General features: G+C 53.0%; 12 protein-coding genes across 12 annotated transcripts; 7 read left to right on the plus strand and 5 right to left on the minus strand.

Annotated features, from left to right (window-relative positions):
* The first annotated feature begins 655 nt into the window (after positions 1 to 655).
* On the plus strand, positions 656 to 1,512 carry BO80DRAFT_275775 (uncharacterized protein). The gene has a single exon (XM_025714877.1). The coding sequence runs from the start codon at positions 947 to 949 to the stop codon at positions 1,400 to 1,402; it is 456 nt and encodes a 151-aa protein (XP_025569580.1). The 5' UTR covers positions 656 to 946; the 3' UTR covers positions 1,403 to 1,512.
* BO80DRAFT_275769 (FHA domain protein) lies at positions 1,345 to 3,553 on the plus strand. Its single transcript, XM_025714876.1, has 3 exons — positions 1,345 to 2,659; positions 2,713 to 2,809; positions 2,863 to 3,553. Exons 1-3 carry the CDS (start codon positions 1,623 to 1,625, stop codon positions 3,454 to 3,456), a joined length of 1,728 nt encoding a protein of 575 aa, XP_025569581.1. The 5' UTR covers positions 1,345 to 1,622; the 3' UTR covers positions 3,457 to 3,553.
* A 1,868-nt stretch (positions 3,554 to 5,421) lies between these two features.
* On the minus strand, positions 5,422 to 6,744 carry BO80DRAFT_275866 (uncharacterized protein). The gene is made up of 3 exons (XM_025714879.1): positions 6,252 to 6,744; positions 5,855 to 6,196; positions 5,422 to 5,804 (listed from the first exon to the last, which is right to left on the minus strand). The coding sequence occupies exons 1-3, from the start codon at positions 6,388 to 6,390 to the stop codon at positions 5,437 to 5,439; spliced, it is 849 nt and encodes a 282-aa protein (XP_025569582.1). The 5' UTR covers positions 6,391 to 6,744; the 3' UTR covers positions 5,422 to 5,436.
* Positions 6,745 to 9,794: 3,050 nt separating this feature from the next.
* Positions 9,795 to 11,654, plus strand: BO80DRAFT_275844 (bestrophin family protein). The gene is made up of 4 exons (XM_025714878.1): positions 9,795 to 10,163; positions 10,226 to 10,367; positions 10,425 to 10,966; positions 11,050 to 11,654. The coding sequence occupies exons 1-4, from the start codon at positions 10,033 to 10,035 to the stop codon at positions 11,435 to 11,437; spliced, it is 1,203 nt and encodes a 400-aa protein (XP_025569583.1). The 5' UTR covers positions 9,795 to 10,032; the 3' UTR covers positions 11,438 to 11,654.
* Positions 11,655 to 11,870: 216 nt separating this feature from the next.
* Positions 11,871 to 12,386, plus strand: BO80DRAFT_469554 (uncharacterized protein; the record flags this gene model as incomplete). The annotated part of the gene is made up of 1 exon (XM_025723025.1): positions 11,871 to 12,386. The coding sequence occupies one exon, from the start codon at positions 11,871 to 11,873 to the stop codon at positions 12,384 to 12,386; it is 516 nt and encodes a 171-aa protein (XP_025569584.1).
* Positions 12,387 to 12,558: 172 nt separating this feature from the next.
* Positions 12,559 to 14,020, minus strand: BO80DRAFT_430033 (uncharacterized protein). Its single transcript, XM_025720614.1, has 7 exons — positions 13,834 to 14,020; positions 13,640 to 13,789; positions 13,451 to 13,591; positions 13,282 to 13,401; positions 13,071 to 13,232; positions 12,867 to 13,021; positions 12,559 to 12,812 (listed from the first exon to the last, which is right to left on the minus strand). The coding sequence occupies exons 1-7, from the start codon at positions 13,978 to 13,980 to the stop codon at positions 12,596 to 12,598; spliced, it is 1,092 nt and encodes a 363-aa protein (XP_025569585.1). The 5' UTR covers positions 13,981 to 14,020; the 3' UTR covers positions 12,559 to 12,595.
* A 135-nt stretch (positions 14,021 to 14,155) lies between these two features.
* On the plus strand, positions 14,156 to 17,353 carry vp16 (tethering complex subunit VPS16). The gene is made up of 7 exons (XM_025720615.1): positions 14,156 to 14,366; positions 14,422 to 14,528; positions 14,574 to 14,702; positions 14,749 to 15,337; positions 15,383 to 16,653; positions 16,710 to 17,213; positions 17,274 to 17,353. Exons 1-6 carry the CDS (start codon positions 14,222 to 14,224, stop codon positions 16,956 to 16,958), a joined length of 2,490 nt encoding a protein of 829 aa, XP_025569586.1. The 5' UTR covers positions 14,156 to 14,221; the 3' UTR covers positions 16,959 to 17,213; positions 17,274 to 17,353.
* On the minus strand, positions 17,011 to 17,644 carry BO80DRAFT_450395 (Alb1 domain-containing protein; the record flags this gene model as incomplete). Its single annotated transcript, XM_025721812.1, has 3 exons — positions 17,011 to 17,214; positions 17,275 to 17,567; positions 17,629 to 17,644. The coding sequence occupies 3 exons, from the start codon at positions 17,642 to 17,644 to the stop codon at positions 17,011 to 17,013; spliced, it is 513 nt and encodes a 170-aa protein (XP_025569587.1).
* Positions 17,645 to 17,649: 5 nt separating this feature from the next.
* BO80DRAFT_275997 (ubiquitin-specific protease UBP1) lies at positions 17,650 to 20,252 on the plus strand. Its single transcript, XM_025714880.1, has one exon. It carries the CDS (start codon positions 17,906 to 17,908, stop codon positions 19,883 to 19,885), a length of 1,980 nt encoding a protein of 659 aa, XP_025569588.1. The 5' UTR covers positions 17,650 to 17,905; the 3' UTR covers positions 19,886 to 20,252.
* Positions 19,936 to 21,185, minus strand: BO80DRAFT_430035 (EF-hand superfamily Ca2+-modulated protein). Its single transcript, XM_025720616.1, has 4 exons — positions 20,952 to 21,185; positions 20,667 to 20,878; positions 20,231 to 20,588; positions 19,936 to 20,183 (listed from the first exon to the last, which is right to left on the minus strand). Exons 1-4 carry the CDS (start codon positions 20,952 to 20,954, stop codon positions 20,133 to 20,135), a joined length of 624 nt encoding a protein of 207 aa, XP_025569589.1. The 5' UTR covers positions 20,955 to 21,185; the 3' UTR covers positions 19,936 to 20,132.
* Positions 21,186 to 21,305: 120 nt separating this feature from the next.
* Positions 21,306 to 23,349, plus strand: BO80DRAFT_430036 (bifunctional C97 family peptidase/thioredoxin family protein). Its single transcript, XM_025720617.1, has 4 exons — positions 21,306 to 21,422; positions 21,473 to 21,487; positions 21,538 to 21,759; positions 21,818 to 23,349. Exons 1-4 carry the CDS (start codon positions 21,387 to 21,389, stop codon positions 23,303 to 23,305), a joined length of 1,761 nt encoding a protein of 586 aa, XP_025569590.1. The 5' UTR covers positions 21,306 to 21,386; the 3' UTR covers positions 23,306 to 23,349.
* Positions 23,350 to 25,373: 2,024 nt separating this feature from the next.
* BO80DRAFT_276012 (uncharacterized protein) lies at positions 25,374 to 26,246 on the minus strand. The gene has a single exon (XM_025714881.1). The coding sequence runs from the start codon at positions 26,133 to 26,135 to the stop codon at positions 25,506 to 25,508; it is 630 nt and encodes a 209-aa protein (XP_025569591.1). The 5' UTR covers positions 26,136 to 26,246; the 3' UTR covers positions 25,374 to 25,505.
* Between the last annotated feature and the right edge of the window lie 293 nt (positions 26,247 to 26,539).

Consider the following 26,539-nt stretch of genomic DNA (forward strand, 5'->3'; position numbering starts at 1 on the left):
ATGGCTCGATCAAGGTACCGAGCTCAGAGTCAAGACCCAAAGGCAATTGAATGCCATTCATCTGAAGTCTGTTCACGGGAACAACCGGCCCCGTCGCCTCTGGTATGAGACGAGCTGGATGCATTGCATTTTGCCCCTGCATCCATCCTCCTGCGAGTGCGTTGAAACCGAACATTACCTACTGAACGCAGCCCTCGTCTCTACGAGCCATAGGGAGCGTTGCCACGGAGCCCACGTGAGACGACCCCCTTTGCACCGGCGAGGATGGCTGCATCACATGGGGGCCCGGGCCCATGATCCGATGCCAATCACTGGCCACCAGAAACAGACCGTGGCCATTCAGAGAGCCATTCGGAGGTCTTAGAGGCTGACAGTCAGCAGTTCCGGCGTGCAGCCCTTCTGCCCCGCAAAGCTAAACAGGCAGCCAGTGCGGAGGAGCCCAGGAGATCCTGGTCCATAGCATGCTTGATATCTATCATTCTGGATGCTTAGGATCGATCCGCCCCTCGTGCGCCCGGCCGGACGGGGTCGTACGAGCATCTCCTCCGTAGGACTATCTACTGGGCATCCTGGTCTCCATGCAGAACCGGCATTCTTGGGGAGGCCGAGGAAGGATTGCCACCGTCAGACAGCGGCTCCAGGATAAGCCTGCAGAAACGGTGTTCCATGTTTCGTATGGATTACCTCAGCCCGGGGGGGTTGAAGAAGGCTGAAGTAAGAGGATCCTAATTTATACATCGTATGGAGTACTCGGTAGTACCTTGCGTTTAAATCACCGAAAGTGGGTGACGACAATGGAAGCCCAGTGGAATCTTCGCCCGCGAGCATCCATGGTTGGGGGTGTTTCGGGGCGCAGGCAGGCAGGCTCTCCCAACTAATAATTCGAAGGGGGCCCAGCAGCGTAATTCGCCGCTCCGCCGTGGATGGAGTTCGGGATGCAGTCGACATGGTGCGATGCGACGGTCCCAGGAACTATTGTATCAATCTAGTCGCCCTCTTTGGCCTCGTCGTACGTAGTGCACATTCCACACGCCCCACTGGGAAAGGATCTTACCATCTGACTCGCATGGTGGCCATCCTTTTCCGGCATTCCAGCACAGGGAGAGCGACGCTCCCAACAGCCCTTCTCATTTCTCCTCTCTTGTTGGTGGTTTTCTCCCTTTTCTCTCCCTCCCCTTGGCATCCTGGATCACTTTTTCTTTCCCTGACCCTGATCGCCTGCCGTGATTCCCAGACTTGGCCGTCTCTGAGAACCAAAAGGACCCAATTTGCCTCCGGCTCCACCAACTCGAACCATTGCGATGCGCCGAATCGACCGGCAACTCTAAACATCATCCACTCCCCGACCGATCGGAAAGAATCTGAGGAACGAGAAGAAAAAAAAAAAACCCCCCCAATTTAAGGCTGTCGCGACGATCTCAGGCAGTGACAGTGACAGCGACCGAGTTCGTATCTTTTTTCTAATTACTAGGCCCTTTGCGATAAGAACAAGCATCGAGAACCTCGATCAGCTAACGCGACCGAGCGAGCGATAAAAAGCGCCTGGGGAGTCGCCGGGTAAAAACAACGAGGGAATCACTAACGTACGTTGAAGAGCAAGCGCCAACCGCCAATCCAAACTCATGTCTGCGTCCGTTTCCGCCTCCGCCTCCTCCAACCTCCCATCCGACGCTCGCTCAGGACCCCTCCGTCGCCTGAGCCAACTGCGTGCCTACACCCAGCAGCATTTCTCTTCTTCCCAACCCTCGTCCTCCTCTTCCTCCAGCGGCACTCGGTTGTCGCGCCGGCATACCCTGAGCAGTCGAGTCTCGTGGTTTTCTCCCGCCTCCACCGGCCCGGATTCCTCCCAGCAACTGTCGCCTGTGGGGTCTCGCACCTCGGGCCCATGCCCCGAAAGTGAGCCACCATCCACCCTCGCCCGCTATAGTTCGGTCTTATTCCCCAGCTATCGCGGTCTCGAGATCGATCTGCGTCCTTCCCGCCAGTCTGAAACCCCCAGTTCATCCCCCTCCAACGAGACTGGTGGCAGTGAGACGCAAGGAACGATGGCGCGGCCCCGAGGATCATCCCAAGCCCTGAATGCGAGGCCTGACCTGGAAGGGACCAGTCCCTCCGCATCAGCCCACCTCCATGCCGGAGCGCTCGACTCCTCTGACCCGGTGATGTCGGAGAACCCGTCGACGTCGTCCCCGCGACCGAAGCAGAAGGCGACCATCCGCTTTTTCCCGCATCAAGACACCCACCAGAGCTCCCGACCGTCCCTGCCCTTTATTCCCGTCTCGCGAACGCTCCCATCCGACAGCTGCATCATCCGCGTGGGACGATACTCCGAACGGGATGGGCTACCGGTCGCCAATCCAACCGATCCCTCTGATGCCCCGGTCGGGTTCAAGTCGAAGGTCGTGAGTCGGAAACATTGCGAGTTCTTATACTTGAACGGCCAGTGGCATATCAAGGATGTCGGGAGCTCGTCGGGCACGTTTCTGAACCACATGCGATTGAGCCAGCCGAACATGCCGTCTCGGCTGTACACTGTGAAGGATGGCGATATTGTGCAGCTTGGTATCGACTTCAGGGGAGGGGAGGAGATGATCTTTCGCTGCGTCCGCATACGGATCGAGTGCAACCGGTCCTGGCAGCAGCAGCCGAACGAGTTCAAGTATGAATCCTTATGTCGAGGTGGTTTGCGGAATGCTGGCTAATGAATGACAGTAAAAACACCGAGAGTCTCATAAAGAATCTGGGCAAGGGAGATACGGCGGATTACTCGGGTTGTCGGGAATGCTCCATCTGTCTGGGCTCAGTTCTGGTTTGTTCCCCTTCTCCGGCTGCACCTGCACACACGATGCTAATGTTGTGAAGCGGCCTTATCAGTGTTTGTTCATGGCGGCCTGCGCCCACGTCTGGCATTATAAATGTGTCAGTCGCCTCATTCACACGCCCGACTATCCCATGTTCCAATGTCCCAACTGCCGCGCCTACACCGATTTAAGCGCCGAAGTCGATGATACGAATGATTTTGACGAGGAGGAAGTCAACAAAGCCACTCCGGAGGACAAGCGGGATTCTTCCGAGGCATCGCGGTCGGGAACAACTTCCCCCCAGCTAGAGGCCGAACCCGTTCCCACTGGCGACGAACCTCGCCAGGGCAGCCTGCCGGTTGAAGCGGGTCTGGCCGCCAATATCGAGAGCATGCGTCTTCATGATATGGATGCGTCGGAGGCTGCGCGGCGTCCACCCCCTCCCACTTCGAATAATGATGCCGTTCCTCCCAGTGCCGGCAATGACATACCTGGTTGGCAGTCGTTAACCCAGTCCCCTAATGCTCTCCCAACCCGGCAGTCACTCCTGCGCGCGGATACTCCTGTTCGGTCGGAATCGTCCGAGGATAATCCTCTGACACCCTTGAACGATTCGGGCCCTCTGGCCCTCGACGGCCGGGCCGCAATGCCTTGAGCGAAGCTATGATCTCAGCTTTTGGATAAGCTGCTTCAACAATACGATTCGTTGCATCTGCACAATCCACTCCAACCTAGAGCTGGACAGTCCCTTGCATACAGTCCTCTGGACCATCTTTATATATGCATTTCCTATTATTGCCGTTTGCTTTCGTTTCCAGCATTCGCGAGCCGTTTTCTTATGTCATATTGTTAGCATCGAGCATTGCGTTGTGGTTTTCTCCCTCCCCCTGCACATACCTTATACCCATTTGCAGCATCCTTTCTCACTTTATCCGTTCGGCACTGGCTCTTCGCCATTCTGCAGCGGACTGCCATGACTTCGAACGACCAGCTAGAATACACGAGGGTCTGGAAGCGACCCGGTTTGGCGTTTGCGATGGTGGATGCGGTGTGTCTGATGGCCTGGGGCCTGCTGCTTTTTCTCGGTCGACACGCTTCTATGTTGGCGCTCATGGGTGAGATGTACATACCAGCTATACATATCATTTCCGTTGAACGATCATCCTTATAAATCATCCCTGAAGGTTACACAGACGACCCAATCCCGTGACGATGCATATGCCGCAGCTGTCCAACCCTCCGGGTTAATTATATCCCCACATGCTGTGCCACCCAACCATCCTGTGTACTACAACTAAAGATGACTACCGTTGGTCACCTTGATGGTCCTACTTCAGCACCTCGTTCCACCTACGACTATCTATGATCCACACCGGTCCATCCCCTCTTGGTGTTCTCACAGTTTCCCGTCTCTCTCTTATTCCTAACCTCCACATTTTAGATCGACTTCTCGAATACAAGCCACCATTATTCATCCTACCATTTCCGAATGCTATCTATACCCCAGGAAACTCAATCTAGGCGAGGATACCTATCAAGTTTAAACATCACATGACCAGAGCATAGACACTGCTTTCTATCTTTCTTTCCGGTTTACTTTCCTTCCATACAGACATCCTCTATATTACCAACATTCCTTCCGTCGACTCCTACTCTATTCACCATGTAAAAAGAAACCAGTAGCTATCCCAACCTTCCCGACTCCCAACAACCGATGAAACTCGCACTTACACCAATATTCTACTAATGGGAGACCATAGCCTCGAAGATCACGGCAGTGAACGACGAGATCATTACTATAATATGGAGGTTGTATAAATCCCTGGGAAGGCTAGGCTTGATATACTTACTATTAATTACCTGGAACGACACGTTCCCGAAGTTCTGCTGCTCGAGTGTACGCGATGTACAGTATACTATCTATCATATTACCGAAGTATGAACCCAAAGGTGAAATGACTTTCACTTTCTTGGTCCTGAAGGTTCCTAGTGGCTGGCCTCGTTTATGCACCCACAAAAATTTCTAAGTTATTCAAGAATGCAAGGTATCTTATTGTCTCCTTTATGTTTGGGAGAGTACGAGACGGTACCGGTTTACACAGCGTAATCAAAACTTGATCGTTGTGTTGATTGACATCTGAATAATAAGTAACTATTCAAGACAAAATACAATGGAATGTGAAGTAAATACTTAATTACGCATGAAAGTACGGATTGGATGACGACTAGGTGATCTTGTTCAATGATTACTGATATTTTTTCCACTCTCGTTCTTAACCTGTTAGGTCCTCTAATGGAAGGCTCTATAAAGGAAAGGCGGAGGCGGTGATAGTAGCCATGGCAAAGAGTATTCGGTAGGACTTTTTCTGCAGAGTCGCGATATCATACCTACTTAAATCTACTGAATATTATGTTGGTAAACAGAAATATGAGTATAATGGCATGTAGATTATCCATCAATCTGGTAAAGTACACAAGCAAAGAAACGCTGGTATCAAATCTCGATTCAACATCTTTCGTATCCCTTAGGAGGGCATGTCGTAACAGCGTGAAACCCCCACTCAATCAATCATTATCTTTCCCCGAAATAGTGTTTCTTCTCTAGTAAACTTCTTCGCGGAGTTCAACGAGGCCCTCAAAACCCACGCTGGGTCCCCAGAGTGCCCCGGTTGTCGAGGTCGGAGTCGACGCGGGGGTCGAGCTTGTTGGCCATGTCGGAGCCGTGGGGGCCGGCGGTGCTCTGGCCGGGGGCGTTGTAGCTGCTGCTGGCGAGTCCCTGGTGACGGGCACGGTTGTCCATGTCCGAGTCGATCCGGGGATCCATCTTGTTGGCCATGTTGGAGCCATGGGGACCGGCGTTGCTGCTGCCTCCGTAGCCGCCGCTGGTGGTGTAGTCGCCTGCGCCTCCACTGTAGCCAGCGCCGGTGCCAGCGCCGCTGTAGCCTGCTCCTCCGTAGCCGGGACCGACACCGGAACTGGCGTAGCCGCCTGCAGCGCGGTTGTCTAGACGTCGAGTTAGCTATGCTATTAGTGGTCTATGGATGGATATGTACCTCGGTCGCTGTCAACGCGGGGGTCGGCCTTGTTCGCCATGCTGGAGCTGTGAGGGCCCTGGGCTCCTCCGAGGGCTTCGTGACGGGCATGGTTGTCGCGGTCGCTGTCAACACGGGGATCCATCTTGTTAGCCGTGCTGGAGCCGTGAGGACCGGCGTTGCCGCTGCCGCCGTAGGCTCCGCCGGAGGTGTAGGCGCCACCAGTGCCAGCACCGCCCATGCCGCCGGAGGGGTGGGCGCGGTTGTCGCGGTCACTGTCGACACGGGGGTCCATCTTGTTGGCCATGCTGGAGTCGTGGGGGCCGTGAGCACCACCCATAGCTTCGTGGCGGGCGCGGTTGTCTTTGAAGACATTAGTATGTGTTCGTGGAAGAACAGGACTGATGGATAAGCTTACCACGATCGCTGTCGACGCGGGGGTCAACCTTGTTGGCCATGTTAGAGGAGTGGGGACCGGCGTTGGAGGACGAGGTGTTGCTGGACTGGCTGTGGTGGCCAGTCATGGCATCCTTGACCTTGTGCATGATTCCGGACATGATGGGCAGTAGTGTTGGTGTAGATATGAAAAGATAAGTTTGGATAGATCGATGGTCTTTGTGAGACTGGTGATGATAAGACAGTTGTTGTGTTTGATGAGTTGCTCAGGTTCATCGACGACTGGCTGGGTTTATATAAGGTCTCTTGAAAGAAAAGGTATGGCCATGACGTAGCCCTACGTAGACTCGAGACTGGCATTGGTGACACTGCGAGCATTCCCTCACGACGTGCCCTGGTGCAGTACACTCGTTGGCAATTCACTGAGCGGCACATGGGATGACGTTCAGATGTGCTCATGTACTTAGACCTAAAGCAGCGATGATTTCGCGGCAGGCATCTAGAGCGCCAGGGACAGTTTCCATCGATGTCGATCGTTGCTAGCCGGGGATCGTGGTGATGTGGCTCCGCATGAGCCACATTTGGAGCTGTCTATTTTTGTTCCCGTAGCCATTCTTTGGGGATATGGAGAATCTTGTTGCTAACCCGGTAGAGAGTCGAGTGTCGAGCATGCAGCGAGGCCATTGCCGATCCTGACAGCCATGACCTCAGCCCAGTCAACTCAATGTCGTCGGCCAAGCCTTGAGGCCGGACAGTGATTGGCGTAGAAGTGAATTTTGCGGGGTCAGGGGTGGAAAAACCCACTGCCAAGGCCCACCTGCAGCGGGGCCAATGGCCCGCGATCTAATCATCGCCCGTCTTCGCCCTCCATCATTCATCCCCGATCCTTCTGGGGTTGGGAAGATTGTGAATATACAAAGAAGTCATGTTTCTCTGAGGTACTCTTACTCGGTGGCTTGTTCTCGTATCGACCGGTGTGGCCTCATCAATATGCAGTAACACAGTGAGTGCGTTGTGGGAACCGTATAGTCCGTGATCGTGCCGTCTTACATCACTGATTGACCCGACCCAAACAGCGGCACGCGATTCCATGGACGGGAGCCCATCCCTGCCGTTTTGATACTATACGGGCCGCTCACCAAGGTTGCATCATCAAGGGTGAAGTTCAGCCCATAATACGATGATGATATTCCAGTGTAGTTGAATGAGGGAATCATCTAGAAAGGTCCCTGGCCAGGTCCCTGGCCCGGTTCCTGAGATTTTGCTTCCCTTCGGTATGGCATGAATCCTTGAATGGCTGGAAACGTAAGGGGCTGTTGGGTCCATAATTTGCCCATCCCATATTTCCTGGAGGACCAAAAGTCATACATTGTATGATGAAAGGATGTATCACGTCTTCCTCCGGCGTCACTGACTTGGTGGATTGCTGAATTGACTTCCCGGGTTTGACTTGGTACTTAGGACTGCTCAAACAAGTCTTAACATATCTGGATAGGTTTCATCCAACTTCAGGCTTGCACGTACCCTTCATTATTGCCGAGGTGAGGAGTAGCAGAGACGGCACAAGGAACTTAATTGGCCAAGAGGATTAAACATCACGGATATCGTGAATGCTCCAGCGCAGAAGACGAGCAGTCCCAGCTAGGCTGAGGTCTAGAGAGCTGAATCTCGGGTCTAGACCTCAGCCCCGCTTTCCCAGCCATAGCAGTCAATGATCTGGGAGACCTACTTGGCATGTTGTGCCGGTATGAGGTTGGTTTCACAAAGGTATTCAGACATCCTCATCGAGAGTACGGTTTTCTGGCCCTACGCCATCTGTTTCGCAATATATTTGAGTGTTGGCCGGAAAGGTGATACCCGAGTGAGGTTTCAGATCCGAGTCCCTCTTCGTCCAGTTGATCGCCATCCTTCTTAGTTGCATACAACGACCTTGCTATAATTGCGTGATGCTTATGGCCATGATATGCTGCCCGAGCAACAAAAGTCAATCCTAGACTATCTTGCAGATTCGGATTGGACCCACGGGCTTAGCAGAATTTGACAAGGTCTCCATGATGAGTGTCCCATCCTCTGCATTTGCTTCCACTTACTGGGCCGATCGGAGAAAGAGAGTCCGAGTGCGACTCCTTCCAAGCAAGAGTTCAGTACACTATCATTTCCATATTGTGCTGCAAGGGATAAGGCCGAGCATGCACGGATGCTTCGAGAGTTGGAGTCGATGTTTTTTCTCGTTGTATCTTCTGACAGCGCTTCGCTGTCCCAGCCGAGATGCTCGCATTAAAGGAGTGGAGGTGATAAAGCTAAGCAATAATGCTGCATCATAGTTGAACCAGAGGCAGAAGCTATTCCCACGATGAAGGATGTCCATATCCGGGAGCGTACTGTTACGTCGTCTTCAAGACTCGAAGTCGATAATAAGACATGCGTGTTTCACTTTGTAGCGGAGTACACGAGGATAAAGTCCGGTCAAACTCGCTTACAAAAGCTGCTCGGTCTTTGGGGGGCATCAGAGGGTCTGTAGAATGGAGAAACCGCACGCAAGCGTCCGCCAATATCCACTCTGAAACATGAAGGTTAGACGAAGGGGTTCCACTTAAGGCTAGCTTTGGCAGACTCTCACCCTCTTTGTACACCAGTAACTCCCTGGCCGTCTGATGTAGAAGATATGTCCTCGAGTCGACAATAGTGTGTAAGACCATACAGTTCTCGAACCCCAGTGTCTTCAAATTTCCCAATAAGAGAAAACGAGGGTTTCCAAGCCAAGGCCCGAGACAGCCCAGGCATCCAGTCATTGACTCACCTATGGAAGTACCCTAGATGGGCTACTGCGGAACAACACTGGATGCACTGGCACTAACTCCAGTGCTCTACTTGCGTCCACAGATCTGCCGCCTTGATGGTCTTCCATGATGGTAGTGGTTCACGGAGACCTGTATGCGCAATGGTCAAGCTATTATTCTCTAGGACGACCACAATCTCAGTGATCTGTGTCAGAGTGCAAACGACATAAGTAAATGGAATACAAAGAGATGAAAAGAGAGCAGCGAGAGCAGCGAGGTTGAGAGACTTCGACAAGGAGGGGACGGCGATCCTTGACCGCCTTCCACCCAAGATGGCAATAACAGCCACGAGATATTCCGAATTCCCCTTCAAATGGCACATCATCCCGTCGTGGCAAGCCTATGGCCAGCTTTGTTAAAGGGGAGCATCTTAGCTAAAGCGTTCTGGCAACATTATGGGCCATCTACACTGTACTATGAGGTTGCCTCTGCAGCAACATGGCATGATCATCACCACCAAACATATATAAGCCGTCCGATGGGCTGACAGCACTCTAGGTGGGTCTGTTAAACCCATGTCTTCTGATCAAGCTGAACTTCTCATCGTGGTCAAACTAGATCAAATTACGTGGAAATCAACCTGGCCACAAGAAATCGAGAGATGAGAAGGATTAGAGTTCTGGCGTGGCAGACCAGCGAAGACGGGATTCACCAACCACAGCATCTGCCGATTGTTGATCCCCCGCGACTTGCCCCAAGCCCCGTCTGAGAATTCCACTCCTTATCTCCCTTGAATGCACCATCTGAAAGGCGACTCGTAGATATGGCTTGTTAGCCAGGTGCCCAGGAGGACTGCCGAGCTGCCAGCTGCCTATCGTTCCACCTCGACTAAGCAACTAACCCAAGTTTGACAAAGCGGACGGCTTGTTGACCGCTAGACGCAAATTCTTTCATTCTTTCCCAAAGCCTGCGTCAACTGTCACTTCAGTTTCCCCAGTCATATACATTTAATCAGATGCAAATATGCGGCTGAATTTCAGTCAACCCCCTACACCGGCGCTCAGCCGTCAAAACACCACCTTTCTCGCCAATGCCAATCATTATCGCTCAGGGACGCACCCGCATCTGCTGACAAGTCGAAGCAAGCCTCGAAGGTGAATGACCTGATTATTGAAACTAGGCATGCTACGGCTTAAAGCTAAATATGTATCGATAGATGGCCCTTGGTTTTCCGATTCATCAAAGGCGCTATCCATGCGGCCATACTGCTGCCCGTCTTCCTACACGCCGCGTTCACGGCTTTTGTTGTCTGGCTTGACCAATACGTCTTTGATACTGTTGGACTGCCAAGCAGTATTGTAGGTGCCTTCAGGTGGTGTGTTATTATGCATTCAAATCTGATCATGCAACCGTAGATCCCATCCTTGTCTATAGTCGTGGGTTTGATGCTCGTTTTCCGAAACCAGACTTCTTACAACAGGTTCTGGGATGGACGTAACGGAATGAACACGATCTACACGTGCATCCGCAATCTCGTTAGGACTATCGTCACGAATGGTTACAGCACCGCCGGTCCTCCCACTGCTGCAGAAAAGGAGGATATCGAGCGGACGATACGAATCCTCTTGGCGATTCCCTTCGCAGTCAAGAATCACCTCCGCGCTGAATGGGGAGCAGCTTGGGCGTTGGGGAGTGATGTAGCCGAGAACGGTGTCGCGGCATTCAATCCAGATTATGCAAGTCTACTTCCAACTGGACTGGTGGGCCACGAGGATGAGGGGTTGGGACTACCATACCAACTGACGTTCTTCGTGGATGGGTTCATCAAGAGAGGCGTGGAACGCGGCTGGTTCAACGCTCCTGGGGCAAGCCAAATGCAGGCCCAATTGAACACTTTGACGGATGCCTATGGAAGGATGGAGACGATCAAGCTGACCCCTATGCCGGTTGCGCATCTGTAAGTGTACCCCCACTATTCTAGTCACAGCGGACATTCGCTCCTATCCCCTGACTATCCCGACGCGAGCTCACATTTTCAAGAATCCACCAAAAGCAAGTCCTTGCCCTCTTTGGCTGCGTCTTACCCTTCGGCATGGTCGACGACATGGGATGGTGGACCGTTCCTATGGTCAGTCTAGTCATTTTCACCCTGTACGGCATCGAAGGCATCGGTTCCCAACTGGAAGACCCCTTCGGATACGACCGCAATGACATCAAAATGGACGCCATCGTTGGCGACGCCAAGACCGAAATTGAAGTTGTACTCGCCGAATGGCGAAGACTGATGACATCGCTCGAGTCGGGCCTGGGAACGGACCACGGCGATCAGAACCTCGGCAACGGTTTGATTTCCACCGGCGTCGAGGAAGTCAAGGAGAGCAAATTCATACAGCCCGACATGTTCCTGAAGAATCGGGCGAGGCGATAAGTAGCTATTTTTGCTTATTTTGTCGCAGAAACTGGCCATGGTGGAGACCCATCAGCGTGAAGAGGTGGAGATCTGGCAGATCTCGCGTCGCTAACAGGAACTATGGCATTAGGACATCTCGGTTACAAGAGATCGACGCGCCATGAGCCTGTCAAGCACTCTGGCGATTATCTAGGGATCTTTTTCCTCATGGTGATCGTCAGGGGATATCTCCATTTAGACAGTCGGATGATTGTTCGGCCAATCCAACGCCGTCGACATATCAAGTTTGTATTTTCTGTTTTTGTCTGGATAGCTCCGCTTTTGCATACTTCAATATCATGGACATATAAGCCATTTCGATTCCTCCAAATCAATCCCTTCTACAACTTTCTCAATAACTCCATCAACCAGTATTTCTTAATTAATACCGTGGCACCACAACTAAAGCAAAATGAACCTCCTCCCAATCCTCCTCCTCTTCATCTCCACCCTTCTCCCCCTCGCAACCGCCTTATCCAGCTCCACCCTGCAATCCTGCCACAGCCTCAACCGCCTCAACACCACCATCCACCGCGTCTCCCCTCTCCTCGAAAAACTCTCCACCCAAACCCAACCAACCACCAACACCCTCTCAAACGGAACATCCACCACAACCACCAGATCAACAACCAAACTCCAATCCATCCAAGCCCTTCTCGCTTCATCCCAGGAGAAGATTTACGGACGGTTGGGTAATTGCTCGGACGAGACTACATCTGGACCGGGCTCAGATGTTAAGAGAAGCGATGATGATGATGATGATGATGATGATGATTGCGACTGCAACTTGAATGATGTATTGGATCAGTTGGTGGATACGCTTGAGTGTTTGGTTAGTTTTGTTACGGGTCTGTTGGGGACGATTCTAGATGGGGTTTTTGATTTGTTGGAGGAGGTTGTTAGGGTTGTGGAGGGGTTGTTGGATTAGATTTCTTCTTCTTCTTCTTCTTCCTCTTCTTCTTCTTCCTCATGTTGATGTAGGGGTGGGTTTATTGGGAGGGTTAGTGGGGATGAAGTGCCGAGAATGGGGAGGGGAGGCTGGTTGGATGGTTTATTCATCCTTGTATATACTATACTTTACTATACTGTAATTAGGATATTGCTTGTACAGGAGTTCGCAAAAGAGGAGTAAAATGATCACAGAGGCGCTTCCAGTGTAAGTACGCCGTCCAAGATGGAATCCGGATTCGCGTACTCCAGGACCTGGGATACGGCTGCCAGATCACTTCCGTACTGTAAGCTTCGATCCTCTTCAGGTTTCGCTACGATGATCCGGTGTCGGAAGACTTTCTTTGCCGCGAGGGCTACAATCGATGGTGTGAGATAGTCGATTCCGTGTAATACGGCGAGGAGTCTATTGTGTCATGTCAGTTGCCGTTTCGTTCCATGGGGGTAAGGATTGACACACGTGGAAAACAACTTGAAATGTTTATTCGACCGTGTAGAGATACCCCCCGACACGGCGCGACTGAGTCGAAGGAAGACGACAATGTCTTGTTGGTACCGGGTTATGTCGGCGCCGACACGCACGTTCTTGCTTAATTGGTGAAGTTTGTCGAGAAGCTACTTGTGTTAGTGATGATCAGGAAAGCGAAGGGAGCAGGGGGTTTACCTCGCGGTCTATATTCGGATGGCTCTTCTTAGTCTGAGCCTCTGGTTTGTGGATGACGGAAGAGGCGGACATTTGGCCGTCGGAAAGCCAGTCGTTGGTGTCTTCCAGATAGACGTAGCCGTCGGTGGTGTCGTGAAAGTGTGATATGAAAATGTAATCGTTCTGATGGTGTTAGCTTTATGGAGCATATAAACTAGGGTAGTAAACATACTAAATGAGGGTCTAGTGGTTGGTCCTGCTCTGTGTCGCGCACGATCAGAGGCAGGAAGATGAAAGTGGCTGGTGCTTCTAAGACGCCAGTTTGCGTAGTGAGTTGCTTCGAGTGCATCAACTGTCGCAAGAGGTCAATACAGCTATCTTGACTAATGCTTGCAACTGACCTCGAGAGCTTCACGCTGGATGTTGTCGTTCGCATGGTTAAAGTTCTTGGCGATCACGACATTGACGACCTCCTGTTTATGCTCAGAGGTATACGATCTGAAGCGACCTTTGAGATCTTGGAGTGAGGATATCGTGCCAGACTTGGAGTGTTAGCTACATCATATCGGTGAGGTGACAGCAAAGCATACCGATTCGGTGGTCATCCGGGAACGTGATGGACGAACATTGCTGCTCCTGAGTGTTTCGGGAGGGAGTAATTCGGCGCAAAAATCGTCAAAGGACGTCGCGCTGGAGCAATCCAAGATACTGTAGGAGAGCCCGAATGTGTTGGTGCATATCTAGTTTGTTAGCAGGGGTCGAGAACAATCACGGGATCAAATACCAGGGCGAGCTCCTTTGCGACGTCATGGATGTTGGCGTCGGTGGTGTCAATACGGCAGTGTTCGTGGGCCGCAAGACATAGAAAGAGAGCAACTTCAAGATCTGACAGCTCCAAAGCAAGACCCGGAATCTCCGAATTATCCTCCATCGTAGTTCCCTGCATCAAGCATCTTGGTCGCACCTGGTTGTGCCTGGATGGATGAATGAGACGGTACGGCGATACAAGGCCGGGCCACCTCAGGCACTAAAGCCCCAATGCGGTTAGTGCCGGAGATGGTCCCAGGTGAGCTGGAGCTTCCCGATAGACAACATGCGCCAGGAGGGTCTTATCCCAGCTTTGTCTCCATCGCTTGTTTCACGTCCCTCTGTGCAGGTCATTGCTGGTAGAAATGGCGCCGTCAAACCCGCTGGCCAATTGGGAGAGGCTCGGAGATAGCTTCTATCGGAAAGTCCCTATATATGATGCTGTCTTTGACGAGGATGTCGAATTAGAGAACTACATCATTGCCGGCGCTCCCTATGGAGGGGCTATTGGTATGAGATAGTTCGATCAATCACCTGGCCCAGCGTTTACTGACATCGCTACCAGCACTGCACCGCGATGAGAGTAAACCGTACAGATTCCGCGATGCTCAGACCGCCAAATCGAGCATTGACATCTACTCGTGCTCCGGGAAGCACATCAATCGGCTTAATGTGAGTGGACTATCTTGAATGTGGCCTACATGCTAACATCCTCAGTGGGAGTTTGGCACGATTCGTGGGCTCGGCTGGTCCGACAAGGAAGAACTCTTGGTAATCACGGAAGACGGCACCGTGAGGCGCTATTTCGGCCTTTATGGCGATTTTACTTCCTTTTCTCTAGGAAATGTAAGCCTTTACCCAGAGGGTTTGTGCTGATACTGACCTAGCATAGGGGGCTGAAGACTATGGAGTGAGGGCCTGCCGATTCTGGACCTCGGGCTTTGTCGCTTTGCTTTCAAACAATCAGTTGGTTGCAGTATCGAATTACGACGAGCCGAGACCTAGGCTTCTGGCTCCTTGCCCGGAAGGAGAGGTCTCGTCATGGTCTCTGATACCGCCAGCCTATACGTTGTCTCGTTCAGTCGAGGTGTTGCTCTCCGTTGACAAGACCATTTACTTGGTCGACCCGACGGAAGCGGAAGATAAAGTCCTTCAGAACGGGCCTTTCAAGCATGCAAGCGTGTCACCAACCGGTCGATTTGTTGCGCTCATTACTTCCGAAGGGAAGGTATGGGTAGTCAGCAGTGACTTTCAGAGCAAGTACAGCGAGTATGACCCAGAGTCCCGCGTCACTCCGAGGACGGTTGATTGGTGCGGAGATGATGCCGTCGTCATCGCATGGGAGGACGAGGTACATCTGATTGGGCCTAATGGTGTTGCTGCGAGATATTACTACGATGGCACCGTCCACGTCGTGCCAGAATTTGACGGCGTGCGCCTCATCACCAATGATACCTGCGAATTTCTACACAAAGTTGTTGGTAAGTACTCGCAATCAGTTGGAGTCGACTCCTAACGGCCTAAAGATGTAACTGAGGCGATCTTCCGACTTGGGTCAACGTCACCTGCCTCTGTTCTCCTGGACTCCATAGACCTGTTGGAGAAGAAGTCGCCTAAAGCCGACGAAAATATTCAACGTATCCGGCCCAGCTTGCCCGAGGCGGTAGATACATGTGTCAAAGCTGCTGGTCATGAATTTGATACGTATTGGCAGAAGCGCTTGCTGAAGGCAGCCTCCTTCGGGAAATCTGTCCTCGACTTGTATAACAGCGACGAATTCGTCGAAATGACTGAGAAGCTTCGTGTGCTGAAAGCAGTGAGGGACTATCAGATCGGGTTGCCACTCTCCTACGAGCAATATATGCGCCTCACACCCGAGAGGCTTATTGAGCGCCTAGTGAACCGGCGCGAATACTTCCTTGCCATCCGCATCTCCGAATATCTCGAACTGCCTGCTGATAGGATATACGTTCACTGGGCCAGCCAGAAGGTCAAAGTTTCCACAGTAGACGATGACGCGGTTTGCAAGCTCATTGTCCAGCGACTAGAAGGCAAACCCGGAATCTCGTTTGAGTTGATCGCGCAAACCGCTTACGATGAAGGGCGCGCTCCTCTAGCAACCCAGCTGCTGAACCACGAGCCACGGGCTGGGAAGCAGGTACCATTGTTACTGAATATGGAAGAAGATGAGATTGCCCTGGACAAAGCCATTGAGAGCGGAGATGTGGATCTAGTGAACTATGTCCTTTTGCAACTGAAGGCTAAGCTTCCCCTGTCTAGTTTCTTCAAAACAATCAATACTCGCCCGATGGCATCGGCCCTGGTGGAGACGACGGCTCGAGGACAGGATACCGAGCTGCTGAAGGATTTATTCTACCAGGACGATCGCCCTATCGATGGTTCCAATGTCCTCCTTGCAGAGGCGTTGGATGAGACGAAGCTGCCGAATAAGATGGAAAAGCTCCAGCTCGCCTCGCGTCTATTGTCGGACTCGAAAGATCCATCGGTGGTGCTGCAGCAAAAACTACTTTCTGAAGCCTCGCAACTGTTGAAGGTCCAGGAGGCTCTCGATAAAGACCTCGCGGATCGGTCGGAATTCCTGGGCCTCAGCTTGAACGAGACAGTCTACAGATTGATCCGATCGGGCTACGGCAAAAGAGCGCAGAAGATACAGAGTGAATTCCGAATGCCAGAAAAAACCTTCTGGTGGTTGAGATTAAGGGCCTTGGTAGCGAAGCGCGACTGGGGTGAGCTGGAAGAGATCGGAAAGAACAAAAAGTCCCCGATCGGTTGGGAGGTAAGCTGGCCAACAACCCCAGGATATGCGCCCGCATGCTCACAGATAAATAACAGCCATTTTATAACGAGATTCTGGGTGCTGGCAACACCAAGCTTGCTTCCTTGTTTGTCCCCAAATGCGCCAATCTGTCCGCCGATGACAAGATGGAAATGTGGGTAAAATGTGGAATGATTGTGAAAGCCGGCGAAGAAGCCTTCCGGGCAAAGAATGTCAACGCCCTTGAGCTCCTCCAGGCGAGGGCTTCGGGACCAGCCGCCGCTGAGATTGATCGGATGATCAACCAGCTTAAACCAAGGAAGTAGAGGGCGGGCGCAACCTTGGCGGTATTTCCCTTGCAAAGCAGTTGTCCACGGATCAGGTGATAATATCGTCCATGTCAATGCCTGCGTGCTCATCCACGACGGGATTCTGAGCAACGGCGGCCGGCTTCGTTACTCGTTTCGCTGGCTTCGAGGGGGCCGCATCGGCCATCATATCATCATCCATATCATCCTCCGCCTCGTCGTTGAGGGCTTGGAACATGCTCTTCGATTTCCGGTTCAGATCCTCCCAGTCGGCCTAGACACGTTTCGTCAGAACATTTGATCAATGACCATGGATAGGGACCTGCGCTCATACCCTACGAGCCTTGACAGCCTTGGCTCGGCCAACACTTTTGGTGACCTTCTTTTCCATCTGATCAACCACCGCCTCTGCTCTTTCCACACCCTTCTGTTGTCTCAAGCGCTGTGCTCTAGTTTTGGCCTTGCTCTTTGATTGCTTCTTCGTGATGCCGGCATTTGCGCGTTCCGAAAGAATCGACTCGCGTTGTACTGTAGTTTCCTGAGCCCGCGGCAGAGAGGTGATGGACTTGTCGACTTCGAGACTCGGCGAAGCTGCCCGCCTCGCAGCGCGGGAGTGCTTTGACTGGGCTGGGCACGTAATGTTAGCATCGCAGCCGTTCTTTTTGTCCAAACAGATCTCTCTACTCACGCCTAGATTTCGCCATGATAGATGCCGGGAAAATCAGTGCTACTGTATGCCCGCAGTTGAATAATTTGTTGTGGAGACGGGCCTATCGATAAAACTTTTCCGGGTGGCGGGAGAGACCCATTGCGCACTGGGCGGTTGCTTCTTCGGCGGCGAAGCAGCGGCGGCATAGATCCATTCCGTCACCTTGTCAGGGCCTTTTCCTCACAACTTCCGGCCTGCCAAGTGATGTCCACTTCCTCGTCCCTATGCCGTGGTCGTTTCCTCCTTTCCATCAGCCATGAATGCTCGCAGAGAGGGGATTGACTTCCTCACTCCGAATCCCTTCCGCGTGCAGTACAGCAACTATGATCGAGTACTGCAGCATCTGCAGGACAACCCCCATCTAGTCGCCTATATCTTCGTCACGGTCATCACGGTATTCCTCGGGCTAAGGTACTTGGGGCTAGTCTCGTTGTCGTTGGCTCGGATTATTTGGAATCTCGTTGTCTACTTGACACCTTCACGACTAGTTGCCGCCCTAGATTCCAAGGCCCCGAAATCTGATAGTACCGACGAAGATCCCCTTTCGATGACTTTTGAGGGCAAAAGCGAAGCGATGCGACGGATTTTCGGCCTAGATGACACCTCGTTCTCCTCCTTCCTTCCTCGCACCCCGGCGTTCCCAGGCTTCGGCACTTCCCTACTGAGCAGCAAGAACAACGTACCGCCTGGTCTGGGAAATTGGGATAATTCATGCTATCAGAATAGCATTATTCAAGGGCTGGCATCGCTCCAGTCGCTAGAAGCTTTTTTGGGGCGTAACGTTGATCAGTTAGGGCAAAAGGTCCTTCTTTCCACGCATCAAGCCTTGAGGGACATTATTGAGCGACTGAACAGCGCGGACAGTTATGGCCAGCGTCTGTGGACTCCGGCGGATCTCAAGTCTATGAGCAGTTGGCAACAGCAGGATGCACAGGAATACTTCTCCAAGGTTGTTGATCAGTTGGATCTCGAAGTGCAGCAGGCGACTCGGCGACACACTCGCAACTTGGGCTTGAAGATGGCAGGGCCGCAGGAGCATGTTATTGGATCCGCTCCAAGGCAGGAGATACACGGCGATACTGCCTCCGAACCACAAACAACCGGTAACCAGGTTTTCCGGAATCCGTTGGAAGGCCTCCTTGCGCAAAGGGTGGGCTGCATTCAGTGTGGTTGGACGGAGGGTCTTTCCCTCATTCCGTTCAACTGCTTGACTGTGCCGCTCGGGCCGAAGTTTGAGTACGATATCCGAGAATGTCTGCATCACTATATGCACCTGGAGCCTATTGAGGGGGTGGAATGTGCCAAGTGCACCTTGTTGCGTGCGCAGACTCAACTCTCGAATCTTCTCAAACAGATTGATGACGATGAGGCGACTCCGAGTGCAACCACTGATTCGCCCAAGATATCAGATGCACTCCGGAGCTCGGCGCAAGAGCGCCTACAGGCGGTTGAGCAAGCCTTGACCGAGGAGGATTTCGCGGAGAAGACGCTTTCACAGAAGTGCCATATCCCTGGAAAGAGCAGAGTGTCAACGACGAAATCGCGACAGGCTGTTATTGCTCGACCTCCCGAGTGCCTTGTTATTCACGTCAACCGGAGTCTGTTCGACGAAACTACCGGGATGCTCCGGAAAAATTACGCGGCTGTCAAGTTCCCGAAGGCCCTTAACTTGAACCAATGGTCCTTAGGCGGTGTTTCCAATGAAACCGAACAAGGCCTAGAAGCATGGGAGACTAATCCTAGTGTGTCGATGCTCTCGCATGCAGGAAGAGGCGCGAGTACCGGCCGCCACTATCAATTGCGAGCCGTCGTCACCCACTATGGGCGCCATGAGAATGGCCATTACATCTGTTACCGAAAGTATTCCACCGAGACCTTCCCGGCCCACGTGCCGGACGCCGTCGTGGAGGCAGACGGTGAAAAGGAAAGGACTGAGCGTTGGTACCGATTAAGTGATGAGGATGTGCAGATGGTCAGCGAAGCGAACGTCATGTCGCAGGGCGGTGCTTTCATGCTCTTCTACGAAGCTGCAGATTCCGAGGCTGCGGAGGATGCTGAGTATGGGTCGGATGAAAGCTCCGTGTCTACCACCAGCTATACGCCATCGGAGAATGCGTCTACATCTGCTACCGCCGATTCCACCACCTCCGATGTATCCCCAGCAGCCAGCATTTCAGCTGCACTGAAAGTCGAGCCTCGCGGCGAAAAGCCGCTTCTCATGTCGGACGTTGACTGACGCGTATGCCTCATCACGGACCTTCCGCCAGATTGTGTATATCAGCATTTATGATACCCCCGAGTGCGACTCATTAGAAGGCGTTTACATTAGCTTTTGTTCTATGCTTCCCTTCTGTATCCTCACGCCGTCAACGGCTTGGACAGGAGGGCAGCATTTGTATAACATTGCATGGCATGTACTTCGTGTCGATTCCGACCAGCGAGCTTATCGTTATGTAACCCATTATACCAAGCACACCTTTGTCCTATTCCATCCCAAGTAACACCACCCATAGATAGAAACCCATCAACGCCCGCTGAACCGCAAACCCAGTAAGTACTCCGTATTCAACCCTCAAAAAACCCCCGCCCGCTGCATCACCTCCTGAAACTGCTCCAACGTAACCCCCGCATTAACCCCGGCCCCCCCATTCGCCTCCAAAATCATATCCTTGAGCAATTCATCCCCCAGCGCATCCTCCTTGAGCTCGCGCGCAATGCGCCGCAAATGATTAAACGTAATCAGCCCCCCGGAACCCCTCGTAAACAACCGATACGCGCCATCCACCTCCGCCGAGACGGCCTCCTCCGACCGAGACCTCAATTTCGCCGCCGCGACGGTCAAAAACGGCTCGTAGGGCACGTACCCGGTATCCGTGGGGTCGATGGCCTCGATGATGGAGTGGAGTTCTTCGGAGGAGGAGGGGTCGAGGCCGAGGGCTCTATCACAACCGTATTTTAGTATGACTGCGCGCGAACACATGTAGATGAATGGGTTTGGAGGGAGGATGAGGACATACACCAACGCCTTCCGTACATCCTCCCGAGGAATCACGCCTTCCTTCTCGTCTGCGAATTCATTGACGGTCTCCGAGAATAGGTGGAAGACTTCTTTGATTTCGTTTTCTTCTTCGGCGCTGATGTCGTTTTCTTTGGCGAGTTTGGATGGGCGGGCTCGTTTGGGGGCCGAGGATGAGGGGGGGTGGCTTGTGGCGGTGCGTTTTTTGGGGGGCTGGATTGGATGGAGTTAGTTGGTTGATGATTTGGTTGGTTGGTGATAGAGGGCAGGGGTGTATGGGACTTACCATGATGGTGGTTGAGTGGTTTTGGTGAATTGTCGTGACTTGTCGCAAATGGTGATGGATGTCAAGGGTGGAGGGGATGGGAATGGGGATGGATGGAGGTCAGGCGCGGGGGCGAGAAAGCCATGGGATGAGGATTGCGATCGCGGGAAGGTCGCGCGGTTCACATCGCACAACGGGACCCGGATGGGAAGGTAGCTGGGAGGGAATGGCGATTGGAGTGAAACATTCAGAAGATGATTGTGAGAGGGAGGCTTCCATTGTCTTCGATTGTCAACCCCGTGATGTGAGGTGGCTGACGTAAACGGGCGATTGCCTGGCCGCGTTCCGTCTTCATTTATGGTCTTGAATTCTCCTGTATTCTTGAGCTGGGGTTTTGATTTTCTCTGCAGATAGCCTTGGTGGTTTCGCGAATCTAGTAGTGTTGTTCTAGCCATCATGGATGTCGAGCTGTACGTCTATGACCTGTCCAAGGTGATTTACCTCTGGTGGTACAGTCTAGAAATCCGGCTAATGCTGAACAGGGTCTTGCGCGGATGGTAAGACATGATCTTCCATGGCAATGTTGCCTGTGTTTAACGTCGAGTAGTACTCGCTGGCCCTCACGGGAACCCAAATCGATGCGATCTATCACACGTCGCTGGTGCTGAACGGCGTGGAGTATTACTTTGGCCAAGGCATCCAGACAGCCATCCCCGGCAGTACGCATCATGGGGAACCCATGGAGAAGCTGCATCTGGGCAAGACGGAGCTGCCCATGGATGTGGTGGAAGAGTACATCCAGTCCCTCGCCGAGATCTACACCCCCGAGGTATGTCGGACGTGCCCTCCCACCGACCAGACCAGACCAGATATTTAAAGGCATCCAGTCCTACGACCTCTTTCTGCACAACTGCAACAACTTCACGCAGGACTTGGCCATGTTTGCGCTTGGCAAAGGCATCCCCGAGCACATCCAGAACCTGCCGCAGACCTTCTTGAGCACCCCCTTCGGTCAAATGATGAAGCCCCAGATCGAAATGGCCCTGCGCGGTGTAACCCAAGGCACTGGCACTGTCGGTGCTCAAACGCCCGCCACCAGCGCACCAACCGCCCCTGCACCACCTGCCCCGGTTACTCCAGGCACCGTGCGAATGGCACGTAACCTGGCCCAGCTCGAGCAATACCTCGCCGCCGCGGCCGACTCCTGCGCCGTCGTCTTCTTCACCTCGGCCACTTGCCCGCCCTGCAAGATGGTCTACCCGGTGTACGACGAGCTCGCGGAAGAGGCCAGTGCCAAAGCTACTCTCATCAAAGTGGACATTAGCACGGCCATGGACGTGAGCATGAAATACGGTATCCGTTCTACCCCCACCTTCTACAGCTTCCTCAAAGGCCAGAAGCTGGACGAATGGGTTGGCGCCAATCCATCCCAACTGCGTGGCAACGTCCGTCTGCTCCTCGAGATGGCACATCCTCCCCATCGGCACCAACAACTCCGTCTTCCTAGTCTCCAACGTGCGATTACCAACTATGTCACCTACAAAAAGGTCCCGCCTCTCGACAAGCTCATCCAGAAATTACACCCTCACCACGAAGACCAGCGCCTGGTCGCCATCATTGCATTCCTCAAACAGCGTGCCTCTGCGCCAGCAGCAGACATTCCCTTGCCCGAAAGCCTCCCTTCTTTTGCCAACTACCTCCAAACTACCTCCCGTTCCCTTCCTTTGGAGAACCAATTCGCCCTCATCGACCTGACTCGACTGCTTTTCCTCGACCCCCGGGTATCCGGCTACTTTGCCGAAGAACCCAACCACGAGACCGTCCTCACTCTGCTCGCTCCATCCACCTCCCTCTCCACCTGCCCCTACAACCTCCGCATTGTGATGCTCCAGCTATGCTGCACCCTCTTCACCACCCCCCTCTATCGAGATCAACTCACCTCCTCGTCTCCCCCCTCCCCGGCCGCCAAGACACTCCTCCAAACGCTCCTCCACCTCACCACCTCCTCCCTCCTCGACTCGCACACCAACCTCCGCGTCGTGGCCGCCTCTCTCGCCTACAACCTCTCCGCGCACAACCACAACGCGCGCTTTGCCGGCCACCGCGAACCCCTCACCGAAGAAGACCAAGTCGAGCTGACCGCGTCACTCGTCGAAGCCATCACTCAGGAAGAAGAGAGCCAGGAGGCGCTGCACGGCCTGCTCTTCGCATTAGGGCTCCTCATCTACGAGGCCCCTGCAGACAGCGCGGTGGTCGATCTCTGCAAGGCCATGGGGATCGCGGAGGCGGTTGTGGCCAAGAAGAGCGTAGAAGCAGTATCCAAGGAGACATTGATTCGGGAGATTGGCGAGGAGCTGTTAATGAAGGGGTTATAGATCTGCTTTCATTTGTATGCACGGTTATCTTATATACTTAGATAGATCCATCCTCAATGTTTCTCCTTACCCCTTCCATCTTTGATTCACTTCCACGTGATGATTTCACATTTATACTCCCATTCACCCCCCGCAAAAGCACGCATTCCTACTGAACTGCTCCGTACGTCAGATCCCATCACCCCAGCCCCAATCTTTCCTTTTCTTTTCTTATTCTATGCACCTCCCGCCGATCATCAGATATCCCCTCTGATCTAGTCTAGATAGTCTAGATAGTTCTATCCCCGCCCAGATTAGCTTCCTTTTGCCCTGTCTATTCCCCTCTCCCCCTCATTTCCCCCTCTCCCTGGTGGCAAACTCATTCCCAATCAATCACACTGCACAATCACAAGACTAATACCACCCAACAAGCCAACAAACTATCCGATTCTGTCTTTCCCTCATTGCTTATGAGTCATTGTCACCGGTACATAAGATGGGTGCTAGTACTACATTACATACAGTACTACAATATGATGAAAAAACCTAGTACCTACCTCCGTGAGTGAGTGAGTGAGTGAGTGGCTAGCTGACTGACTCCCTGAGGATTACCATCTATCTATCCATCTATCTATCTATCTATCTAAATCAGAATATAGTATACATAGGATACTAGTATATGCACATCTGCATGTATACGGGAATATCCGATTATCATCCTTGCTCGATATAGAGTTCATCGCTACGGGGTTCATCTTGGGATCAGGTCGGGGTCGGAGTTGGAGTTGGAGTTGGAGCTGGAGTTGAGGTTGGGTTCAGTGGAGATGGGGAAATTATTAATCTAATCTCACCTCATCTTCGCTACTTATTTGACATATGGGGTAACTGGAGGGGATGGGTTCGGGATGGCCGTGATGGTGGATGGATCAGGCATTCTACGTTCCACGGGAGGATCAATCTCGCTACTTCGTACGGAGGACTACGATAATGGTAAAGGAGAATGATGTGATCGATATCCGTAAGTATTAGGTAAGGTATCATGAATTAACGAAACCATCGCTGATGAATCCGGGGTATGTCGCTGAGCTATGCAAATGCAATCCATCTAAAGTAACGCGGGAGCTGTTCGGTGTAACACGCTCGGGGTATGAGAAGCAAAGGGAAACAAGGAAACTGGCAACATGGCATACAAGACGGGGTATCTGAACATCCGACGCTGAAAAAAAAAACAAAGAAACGGGGAATCGAATCATGCGATCGGAAATCGCGAGAAAACAAAACAATCGCCCGAAATGGTAAATGGAAACCCGCTGGAACTGCTGAACCCCAACACCCGCGCGACAACGCATGAGACGACGACGACGACGACGACGACGACGACAACATTAAGAGGAAATAATAATTAAAAGGCAAGGTCAAGAAAAGAAACCGGAGATTCACGACCAAGCAAGGAAACGGAGGGACGACCGAGTATCCAAGCGCGTGCCATGACCCGAGGTGAGTCACCGTCCGTCCGGAAAGAAGCAGGAAAGAAGCAGGAAAAGAGGCCCTGACAATGGCGGTGAGCCTGTGAAGAATGATAGGCTCAGGGCCGGCCATCGAGCCCTGTCCGGCGTGCAGGACATTTCCATCAATGCGCCGACAGCGACCAGGAAATTAGCTAATCAGGCCGCCAGCCTCGGGCACCAAATCAGAGGCCAGAGAGTTGAACTCCGGCCTGCCAATTCCGCCCCGGCTACGGCGCGTAACCGGCCCCCTCAGCCAACCACTGCACGTGCGGCCCCCTCTGGCGTCATCTTCAACTCCCGGACCCATGACGGCCCTGCTTCGAGAATGCCCGAGGCCCGGCGCGTCTGGTGATGTTCCAACACCCGGGGACCAGCTCCGTGTGTGGGTGTCATGTTTCGTGGGGGACAGGGGGGGGGGGATGACTGCTGTGACTTGGGGTAGGCGACCATCCCGGTGGCTGCCCCGAAAAAGAAGGAAAGGTGAGAAATTGAGATGGAAAAAGAAAAGAACCGGATAGGCGGATGGGCCGCATCTGGCAAAGCAGGAGAGCTGAACTCGATCGGCGCCGATCATTCGACAGCCCTAATCTCCGGCAAAACAGACCAAATGGGCGGCGTGGGGTGACGAAAGCCGTGGGGTATCATGACATGCGCGAAACGATGCGTTTGACGTGCTGGTGTTACAATAGGAAATGACACGGCGCTGCGGGCCCTTAAGCGCGGCAGGCCGTGGCCTTAGAAGCTGAGGCGGTCCGACGTTTCCTGTCGGGGACGGCCTTGCGCTTCTTGCGCTTTGCGTTCTCGCGCTCTGCCGCGGCCAGCTGTGCAACCCGCATGGCCTGCTGCGCTCTGGCATGAGCCTGCACCTGAGCCAGGAAACGCGCGCGCTGCGCCTCTTCTTCCGCTGCGGCGCGAATCATCTGGATCTGCTGCTCGGTCGTCAAGTCACCGTCGCCCATGGTGGGGTCCTGGGCCGCGGATTCTTCGTCAATGGCGCTCTCCGAGGGGGCTCCCGACCCCATGGGGAGGAGATCTTCGTCAGAGAGGTAGGCGCTAGCGGTGGAACCCTCCGAATCGGCGCTCAACAGAGACGGTCGGTTGGGCCAGGATGGGAATGCGCACGAGTTGTTCATCTCATAGCCACTGGAGAAGGAGCACTTGCGCGGAGTGATGTCGAGGAGCGAGTCGGTGGGGGAAGGAGGTGGAGGAGGCGGCATCGACGTGGCGGAGCAGGAGCTGCCAAAGCTGAAGCTGAAAGAGACATTCTGGGTGCTGGTGGTGGCCTCACTCAAAGAGGAGCGCACACTCGATTGGTTCTGACTCCAAGGGAGAAAGGGATACATTGTGATAATGTGTGTTGATCCAGGTGTTTGGTTGAAGATGAGCCACAATGGGAGTGGTGTTGAGAGAAGATGAGATTGAGTGTTGATGGTGGAGTGACCAGGTCGCGTCGAGAGTATAAGTAGTAATGGTGGAGTGGGGTGGTGGAGTGAAGAAGATCGACGGGGTCTGGGGGGAGGAGGTGAAGAGAGGGAGGAAGGAGTAGATAAATAAGCTTGAGCTTTGATGATCACGGTAAGTCACCTCCAGATCAAATGGCGGAGAGCGGAAGCTGGCGTGAATTGTAGTATAAATGGAAGAAGGGCCAGATCGATCGGGGAGGCGTCTGGACTCCCTTGCATCTCCCAACAGATAAGGCGTCGTGGAGAAGAAAAGAGGGAGGGAGCAGGGAGGGTGTGTGTGTGGG

Source organism: Aspergillus ibericus, assembly GCF_003184845.1.
Source record: "Aspergillus ibericus CBS 121593 unplaced genomic scaffold BO80scaffold_80, whole genome shotgun sequence".
Classification (NCBI taxonomy): domain Eukaryota; kingdom Fungi; phylum Ascomycota; class Eurotiomycetes; order Eurotiales; family Aspergillaceae; genus Aspergillus; species Aspergillus ibericus.

Coding starts and splice junctions, on each gene's coding strand:
- BO80DRAFT_275775 (XM_025714877.1), top strand. CDS start 947: ATGGTGCGATGCGACGGTCCCAGGAACTATTGTATCAATCTAGTCGCC.
- BO80DRAFT_275769 (XM_025714876.1), top strand. CDS start 1,623: ATGTCTGCGTCCGTTTCCGCCTCCGCCTCCTCCAACCTCCCATCCGAC. Junction 2,660..2,712: donor CAGCAGCCGAACGAGTTCAA/GTATGAATCCTT, acceptor AATGAATGACAG/TAAAAACACCGAGAGTCTCA. Junction 2,810..2,862: donor TCTGTCTGGGCTCAGTTCTG/GTTTGTTCCCCT, acceptor AATGTTGTGAAG/CGGCCTTATCAGTGTTTGTT.
- BO80DRAFT_275866 (XM_025714879.1), bottom strand. CDS start 6,390: ATGTCCGGAATCATGCACAAGGTCAAGGATGCCATGACTGGCCACCAC. Junction 6,197..6,251: donor CCGCGTCGACAGCGATCGTG/GTAAGCTTATCC, acceptor ATGTCTTCAAAG/ACAACCGCGCCCGCCACGAA. Junction 5,805..5,854: donor CCGCGTTGACAGCGACCGAG/GTACATATCCAT, acceptor CTCGACGTCTAG/ACAACCGCGCTGCAGGCGGC.
- BO80DRAFT_275844 (XM_025714878.1), top strand. CDS start 10,033: ATGCGGCTGAATTTCAGTCAACCCCCTACACCGGCGCTCAGCCGTCAA. Junction 10,368..10,424: donor TTGGACTGCCAAGCAGTATT/GTAGGTGCCTTC, acceptor ATGCAACCGTAG/ATCCCATCCTTGTCTATAGT. Junction 10,967..11,049: donor CCTATGCCGGTTGCGCATCT/GTAAGTGTACCC, acceptor CACATTTTCAAG/AATCCACCAAAAGCAAGTCC.
- BO80DRAFT_430033 (XM_025720614.1), bottom strand. CDS start 13,980: ATGGAGGATAATTCGGAGATTCCGGGTCTTGCTTTGGAGCTGTCAGAT. Junction 13,233..13,281: donor AACCACTAGACCCTCATTTA/GTATGTTTACTA, acceptor TAACACCATCAG/AACGATTACATTTTCATATC. Junction 13,022..13,070: donor ATCCGAATATAGACCGCGAG/GTAAACCCCCTG, acceptor TAACACAAGTAG/CTTCTCGACAAACTTCACCA.
- vp16 (XM_025720615.1), top strand. CDS start 14,222: ATGGCGCCGTCAAACCCGCTGGCCAATTGGGAGAGGCTCGGAGATAGC. Junction 14,529..14,573: donor AGCACATCAATCGGCTTAAT/GTGAGTGGACTA, acceptor TAACATCCTCAG/TGGGAGTTTGGCACGATTCG. Junction 15,338..15,382: donor ATTTCTACACAAAGTTGTTG/GTAAGTACTCGC, acceptor AACGGCCTAAAG/ATGTAACTGAGGCGATCTTC.
- BO80DRAFT_275997 (XM_025714880.1), top strand. CDS start 17,906: ATGAATGCTCGCAGAGAGGGGATTGACTTCCTCACTCCGAATCCCTTC.
- BO80DRAFT_430035 (XM_025720616.1), bottom strand. Junction 20,589..20,666: donor GATGTACGGAAGGCGTTGGT/GTATGTCCTCAT, acceptor CGGTTGTGATAG/AGCCCTCGGCCTCGACCCCT. Junction 20,184..20,230: donor AGGTGATGCAGCGGGCGGGG/GTTTTTTGAGGG, acceptor TTTGCGGTTCAG/CGGGCGTTGATGGGTTTCTA.
- BO80DRAFT_430036 (XM_025720617.1), top strand. CDS start 21,387: ATGGATGTCGAGCTGTACGTCTATGACCTGTCCAAG. Junction 21,760..21,817: donor CCGAGATCTACACCCCCGAG/GTATGTCGGACG, acceptor AAAGGCATCCAG/TCCTACGACCTCTTTCTGCA.
- BO80DRAFT_276012 (XM_025714881.1), bottom strand. CDS start 26,135: ATGTATCCCTTTCTCCCTTGGAGTCAGAACCAATCGAGTGTGCGCTCC.